The following is an 8,245-nucleotide window of genomic DNA, read 5'->3' on the forward strand; positions in this document are numbered from 1 at the left end:
TGGTCAGCTCATGCCACTCTGCCAGACCACCGACTCATTCAGCTCCCATTTCCTCCTCATTCACAGTAGAAGCATCAAACAAGGTTCTAAAGACTATTGACATCTAGTGGAAGGCTTAGGAAGTGCAATTTGACCCCATAGACACTGTATATTCGATAGGCAAAGAGTTGAAAAACTACAAACCTCAGATTTCCCACTTCCTGGTTGGATTTTTTCTCAGGTTTTTGCCTGCCATATGAGTTATGTTATACTCACAGACATCATTCAAACAGTTTTAGAAACTTCAGAGTGTTTCTATCCAAATCTACTAATAATATGCATATATTAGCAACTGGGCCTGAGTAGCAGGCAGTTTACTCTGGGCACCTTATTCATCCAAGCTACTCAATACTGCCGTCAGCCATAAGAAGTTTTAAGAAAGTATTTACTACATAAACTGAAGTTGAATTTTTTTTAAATAAAGAAGAAAATAGAAAAAACAACACAATTAAAGAGCAACAATAAAATAACAGTAACGAGGCAATATACAAGGGGTTACCGGTACAGAGTCAATGTGCGAGGTCACAGGTTAGTCTAAGTAATTGAGGTAATAGGCCAAGCAGTTGCCATAACAGGCGGTGATGCAACCATACTCAAATCAAATTTATTTATATAGCCCTTCGTACATCAGCTGATATCTCAAAGTGCTGTACAGAAACCCAGCCTAAAACCCCAAACAGCAAACAATGCAGGTGTAAAAGCACGATGGTGCAGCTGTAGATTTTTTGAAGGATCTGAGGACACATGCCAAATCTTTTCAGTCTCCTGAGGGGGAATAGACATTGTCATGCCCTCTTCATGACGGTCTTGGTGTGTTTGGACCATGATAGTTTGGACACCAAGGAACTTGAAGCTCTCAACCAGCTCCACTACAGCTCTGTTGATGAGAAAGGGGCGTGCTAGGCCCTCCTTTTGCTGTAGTCCCCGATCATCTCTTTTGTGTTGATCACGTTGAGGGAGAGGTTGTTATCCTGGCATCACATTGCCAGGTCTCAGACCTCCTCCCTATATGATGTCTCATCGTTGTCGGTGATCAGACCTACCACTGTTGTCTTGTCTGAAAACTTAATGATGGTGTTGGAGTCGTGCTTGGCCATGCAGTCATGAGTGAACAAGGAGTACAGGAGTGGACTGAACACGCACCCCTGAGGGGCCCCCGTGTTGAGGATTAGCGTGGCAGATGTGTTGTTACCTACCCTTACCACCTGGGGGCGGTCCATCAGGAAGTCAAGGATCCAGTTGCAGAGGGAGGTGTTTAGTCCCAGGGTCCTTAGCTTAGTGATGAGCTTTGAGGGCACTATAGATTGAAAGCTGAGCTGTAGTCAAATGAAATCTAATTTTATTTGTCACATGCGCCGAATACAACAGGTAGAGCTTACAGTGAAATGCTTACTTACAAGCCCTTAACCAACGATGCAATTTTAAGAAAATGCCTAAAAAAATAACAATTAAGAGGGGGGGAGGTGCAAATATTCTGGGTAGCCATTTGATTTGAAACTGAAAGCGCGAACCACTGCTTTTAATCAGGGCAAGGTGTCTGGTAACATGTCCGAATATAAACAATGCAGCTATTCCCTCCGCAAGGCTATTAAACAAGCTAAGCGTCAGTACAGAGACAAAGTAGAATCTCAATTCAATGGCTCAGACACAAGAGGCATGTGGCAGGGTCTACAGTCAATCACGGACTACAAGAAGAAACCCAGCCCAGTCACGGACCAGGATGTCTTGCTCCCAGGCAAAGTAAATAACTTTTTTGCCCGCTTTGAGGACAATACAGTGCCACTGACACGGCCTGCAACGAAAACATGCGGTCTCTCCTTCACTGCAGGCCCAGACGGCATCCCCAGCCGCGCCCTCAGAGCATGCGCAGACCAGCTGGCCAGTGTGTTTACGGACATATTCAATCAATCCCTATACCAGTCTGCTGTTCCCACATGCTTCAAGAGGGCCACCATTGTTCCTGTTCCCAAGAAAGCTAAGGTAACTGAGCTAAACGACTACCGCCCCGTAGCACTCACTTCCGTCATCATGAAGTGCTTTGAGAGACTAGTCAAGGACCATATCACCTCCACCCTACCTGACACCCTAGACCCACTCCAATTTGCTTACCGCCCAAATAGGTCCACAGACGATGCAATCTCAACCACACTGCACACTGCCCTAACCCACCTGGACAAGAGGAATACCTATGTGAGAATGCTGTTCATCGACTACAGCTCGGCATTCAACACCATAGTACCCTCCAAGCTCGTCATCAAGCTCGAGACCCTGGGTCTCGACCCCGCCCTGTGCAACTGGGTACTGGACTTCCTGACGGGCCGCCCCCAGGTGGTGAGGGTAGGCAACAACATCTCCTCCCCGCTGATCCTCAACACGGGGGCCCCACAAGGGTGCGTTCTGAGCCCTCTCCTGTACTCCCTGTTCACCCACGACTGCGTAGCCACGCACGCCTCCAACTCAATCATCAAGTTTGCGGACGACACAACAGTGGTAGGCTTGATTACCAACAACGACGAGACGGCCTACAGGGAGGAGGTGAGGGCCCTCGGAGTGTGGTGTCAGGAAAATAACCTCACACTCAACGTCAACAAAACTAAGGAGATGATTGTGGACTTCAGGAAACAGCAGAGGGAACACCCCCCTATCCACATCGATGGAACAGTAGTGGAGAGGGTAGCAAGTTTTAAGTTCCTCGGCATACACATCACAGACAAACTGAATTGGTCCACTCACACTGACAGCGTCATGAAGAAGGCGCAGCAGCGCCTCTTCAACCTCAGGAGGCTGAAGAAATTCGGCTTATCACCAAAAGCACTCACAAACTTCTACAGATGCACAATCGAGAGCATCCTGGCGGGCTGTATCACCGCCTGGTACGGCAACTGCTCCGCCCTCAACCGTAAGGCTCTCCAGAGGGTAGTGAGGTCTGCACAACGCATCACCGGGGCAAACTACCTGCCCTCCAGGACACCTACACCACCCGATGTTACAGGAAGGCCATAAAGATCATCAAGGACATCAACCACCCGAACCACTGCCTGTTCACCCCGCTATCATCCAGAAGGCGAGGTCAGTACAGGTCCATCAAAGCTGGGACCGAGAGACTGAAAAACAGCTTCTATCTCAAGGCCATCAGACTGTTAAACAGCCACCACTAACATTGAGTGGCTGCTGCCAACACACTGTCATTGACACTGACCCAACTCCAGCCACTTTAATAATGGGAATTGATGGGAAATGATGTAAATATATCACTAGCCACTTTAAACAATGCTACCTTATATAATGTTACTTACCCTACATTATTCATCTCATATGCATACATATATACTGTACTCTACATCATCGACTGCATCCTTATGTAATACATGTATCACTAGCCATTTTAACTATGCCACTTTGTTTACTTTGTCTACATACTCATCTCATATGTATATACTGTACTCTATATCATCTACTGCATCCTTATGTAATACATGTATCACTAGCCACTTTAACTATGCCACTTTGTTTACTTTGTCTACATACTCATCTCATATGTATATACTGTACTCGATACCATCTACTGTATGCTGCTCTGTACCATCACTCATTCATATATCCTTATGTACATATTCCTTATCCCCTTACACTGTGTATAAGACAGTAGTTTTGGAATTGTTAGTTAGATTACTTGTTGGTTATCACTGCATTGTCGGAACTAGAAGCACAAGCATTTCGCTACACTCGCATTAACATCTGCTAACCATGTGTATGTGACAAATAAAATTTGATTTGATTTGATTTTTTTTATTTGATTTGCTGTTCAGGAGTCTTATGGTTTGGGGGTCAAAGCTGTTTAGAAGCCTCTTGGACCTAGACTTGGCGCTCCGGTACCGCTTGCCGTGGGGTAGCAGAGAGAACAGTCTATGACTAGGGTGGCTGGAGTCTTTGATGATTTTTAGGGCCTCCCTCTGACACCACCTGGTATAGAGGTCCTGGATGGCAGGAAGCTTGGCCCCAGTGATGTACTGGGCCGTACGCACTACCTTCTGTAGTGCTTTACGGTCGGAGGCCCGAGCAGTTGCCATACCAGGCAGTGATGCAACCCGTCAGGGTGCTCTCGATGGTGCAGCTGTACAATCTTTTGCGGATCTGAGGACCAATGCCAAATCTTTTCAGTCTCCTGGGGGGAAATAGGTTTTAGTCAATGATTAGCATTCTCACATAGGTGTTCCTTTTGTCCAGATGGAAAAGGGCTGTGTGAAGTGCAATAGAGATTGCGTCATCTGTGGATCTGTTGGGGCTGTATGCAAATTGTAGTGGGTCTAGGGTTTCTGTTGATTTGAGCCAGGACCGGCCTTTCAAAGCACTTCATTGCTACAATGATACGGGTCAGTAGTCATTTAGGCAGGTTACCTTGGTGTTCTTGGGCACAGGGACTATGGTGGTCTACTTGAAACATGTTGGTATTACAGACTCGGACAGGGACAGGTTGAAAATGTCAGTGAAAACACCTGCCAGTTGGTCAGTGCATGCTCGGAGTACAAGTCCTGGTAATCTGTCTGGCCCTGAGGCCTTGTGAATGTTGACCTGTTCAAAGGTCTTACTCACATTGGCTATGGAGATCTAGATCACACAGTCATCCGGAACAGCTGGTGCTCTCATGCATATTTCAGTGTTGCTTGCCTCGAAGGACGCATAGAAGTAATTTAGCTTGTCTGGTAGGCTCGTGTCACTGGGCAGCTCGTGGCTGTGCTTCCCTTTGTAGTCAGTAATAGTTCCCAAGCTCTGCCACATACGACGAGCATTGGAGCCGTTGTAGTAGGCATTGTGGGATTTCTTATAAGCGTCTGAGTTAGAGTCCCGCTCCTTGAAAGCTACCCTTTAGCTCAATGTGGCTGTTGCCTGAAATCCATGGCTTCTGGTTGAGGTATGTACGTACGGTCACTGTGGAGACGCGGTCATCGATGCACTTATTGATGAAGCCAGTCACTGCTGTGGTGTACTCCTCAATGCCATCGGAAGAATCCGGAACATATTCCAGTCTGTGCTAGCAAAACAGTCCTGTAGCTTAGCATCTGCGTCGTCTGACCACTTCCGTATTGAGCGAGTCACTGGTACTTCCTGCTTTAGCTTTTGCTTGTAAGCAAGAATCAGGAGGATGGAGTTATGGTCAGATTTGCCAAATGGGCAAGGGAGAGCTTTGTACGCGTTTCTGTGTGTAGAGTAAAGGTGGTCTAGAGCATCTTGCCGATGCACGGAAAACCCAGCCAGCTGTATGTAATCCATGTTGTCATTAAGCCACGACTCGTGAAACATAAGATATTCCAGTTTTTAATGTCCGTTGGTCGGATAGGCTTGATCGGAGCTCATCGAGTTTATTATCCAATGATTACACGTTGGCTAATAAGACTGATGGTAGAGGCGTGTTACCCACTTGCCGTCGGATTCTTACAAGGCATCCCGACCTCCCCTATATCTCCGTCTCTTCTTCATGCGAATGACAGGGATTTGGGCCTTGTCCGGTGTGATGTAAATCCTTCACATCTGACTCGTTAAAGGAAAACTCTTTGTCCAGTACGAGGTGAGTAATCCCTGTTCTGATATCCAGAAGCTCTTTTCGGTCAGAAGAGAAGGTGGCAGAAACATTACATACAATAATAAGTTACAAATAACACAAAAAAACACACACAATAGCACAATTGGTTAGGAGCCCGTAAAACGGCTGGCGCCAAGGGGAAATATATAATGATATTTGCCATAGATGAATAGGGTAAACTTTAAATTACATTTGCTGACACCATTCAGTTAAATTGGTACCATTAGAGTAGCTATCTAGCTATATAAACCACGCCCCTCTGCAAACGGCTTCTCCAATGTTGGTTACAAGGCGGTGCTTATTTAAATTAAGTAAGAAAACATCATCATGGTACCATTGGTGTATTAAAAATAGAGTTAAAGTGATGTCACCTTGTCCCCTTAATACATCCAAGTGTTTGACATAGGGGAGGGGACAAGTAATTGTATCATCAATGTAGAAGCAACAGTCATTTTTCATACTTTAGTCATCATACTTTTATCTGGTTTCCTTCAAATATCATCCAATTTCATAAAAAAACATAATTTTGACTGTCATTTAAAAAAATCATTATAAAAAATAATCAAGAATGATCCAAGAGTTCAGGTAATTAGGAAGAATATAGTGCAGACTGGACAGTAGTTGATTAAAGACATGCTCCGGAACTCTGGCAACTAATAAGTATTTAAACCTTCCGCTTTGGACTGGATGTGCCAATGTGAAGTTCCTACATGCATAATCTATCAGCAGAATTAGTGTATTACCTGCCACAAAATCCCTAGTTTGAAAGCAACTGTTTTTCTGGAAGCTGTGCTGGGCCATTTTCCCAAACTTCCCCTCACGTGGACAGCCCCCTAGCAATTAGAGTTTAACCAATGAGCTTCAGCCCCTCGCCATATGAGTGATAGCTAGCAAGATGCACACACAGCAGAGCGAGAGAGAAAGAAAGCAATGAGGTGGTGCACATATCTGCACATATGTGATGTAGTATGCAATGTTTGGGGAACACTTTTGGCTTGTGAGCACTACTTTCAGAACTACTAGCTAAAAAGTATACAAAAGTACTGGAGAATCACTTTAAGCCACTAATATATGTACAAATAAAGATCTGATTTAACAGATAGACAAAGACAGAAAAATATACAGAAAAACAGACACAGACAGACAGACAGGCAGGCTCACAGAGTCAGAAAGACAGACAGACTCACCTTCCAAAGCATGGTTGCCAAAGCAGTCATGGTTGGCTGCAAGACATCAGACATTCTTTCAGACATTGACAGGTTAGGTAAGGTATATCATAGCACTGTTGGCAGGTACACTATATAAATACACAAGTATGTGGACACCCCTTCAAATGAGTGGATTCGGCCATTTCACCCACACTCGTTGCTGACAGGTGTATAAAATCTGGGTTTGGCGGATGCCAGGAGAACGCTACCTGCCCCAATGCATAGTGACACCTGTAAAGTTTGGTGGAGGAGGAATAATGGTCTGGGGCTGTTTTTTATGGTTCGGGACCCTTAGTTCCAGTGAAGGGAAATCTTAACCCTACAGCATACAATGATATTCTAGATGATTCTGTGCTTCCAACTTTGTGGCAACAACTTGGGGAAGGCCAATTCCTCTTTCAGCATGACAATGCCCCCATGCACAAAGCGAGGTCCATACAGAAAAGGTTTGTTGAGATCAGTGAGGAAGAACTTGACTGGCCTGCACAGAGCCCTGACTTGAATCCAATTGAACACCTTTGGGATGAATTGGAATGCCGACTGCGAGCCAGGCCTAATCGCCCAACATCAGTGCCTGACCTCACTGATGCTCTTGTGGCTGAATGGAAGCAAATCCCTGCAGCAATGTTCCAACATCTAGTGGTAAACCTTCCCAGAAGAGTTGAGATTGTTATAGCGGCAAAGGGGGGACCAACTCCATATTAATGCCCATGATTTTGGAATTAGATGTGTGACGAGCCGGTGTCCACATACTTCTGGTCATGTAGTGTATGTCTAGTGCTGCGTCCATTCATTCCTTATATAGTTACACTACTTCTGACCACAGCCCAGCAATCTTTGTCAACTACAGAGAGGAGGAACTACCAACCTGGCTGCCTAGAGCTGCATGCAGAGGGACATACTGAAATACCATTACTAAAACAAGCACCAATGGCTACATCAGTGTTTATGTGGAAAGTCATGGTGAGGAATGTTCCCTTCCATGCAGGTCTGCAGGGGTGGTATGTGGGTGCATGGCAGCTGGGTCTCACCCCTGCACAGAGGGAGTGGTCCGCTCCAAAATGACGGATTTCCCAGGATACACTTGATGGCGACCTCGCCGATGAGCTCATAACCTTGGTAACAGACGAAGGTGAGCGACTCGCCGGGCAAGTAGAGACGCTTGGACAGGACCTGGTACCCGTTGTCAGGAAGCCCAGGGTTCTCACAGGAAACAGATCCCTCCGCTGGAGAGAGAGAGAGAGAGAGAGAGAGAGAGAGAGAGAGAGAGAGAGAGAGAGAGAGAGAGAGGAGAAAGGGAGGAGGGCGAGATGGAGTGAGAGAGAGAGAGAGCGAAAGGGAGGAGTGCGCGATGGAGTGAGAGAGAGAGAGAGAAAGGGAGGAGGGCAAGATGGAGTGAGAGAGGGAGAGAGAGAGA

The 8,245-nt window shown here is 45.9% G+C and overlaps 1 protein-coding gene across 3 annotated transcripts in view; it reads right to left on the minus strand.

Moving 5' to 3' along the window:
- The window catches only part of LOC118381621 (seizure 6-like protein), an 87,750-nt gene that overhangs the window by 5,956 nt on the left and 73,549 nt on the right, over positions 1–8,245 (minus strand). For 2 of the 3 annotated variants that reach the window (XM_052525508.1, XM_052525510.1), the window contains 2 exons: positions 7,860–8,054; positions 6,808–6,843 (listed from right to left, as the gene is read on the minus strand). In XM_052525508.1, the coding sequence (XP_052381468.1) occupies positions 6,808–6,843; positions 7,860–8,054 (231 nt within the window). The remainder of the gene's footprint in view (positions 1–6,807; positions 6,844–7,859; positions 8,055–8,245) is intronic. The other variant, XM_052525509.1, reaches the window with a different exon arrangement.

Source organism: Oncorhynchus keta, chromosome 9, assembly GCF_023373465.1.
Source record: "Oncorhynchus keta strain PuntledgeMale-10-30-2019 chromosome 9, Oket_V2, whole genome shotgun sequence".
In the NCBI taxonomy this organism is placed as follows: Eukaryota; Metazoa; Chordata; class Actinopteri; order Salmoniformes; family Salmonidae; genus Oncorhynchus; species Oncorhynchus keta.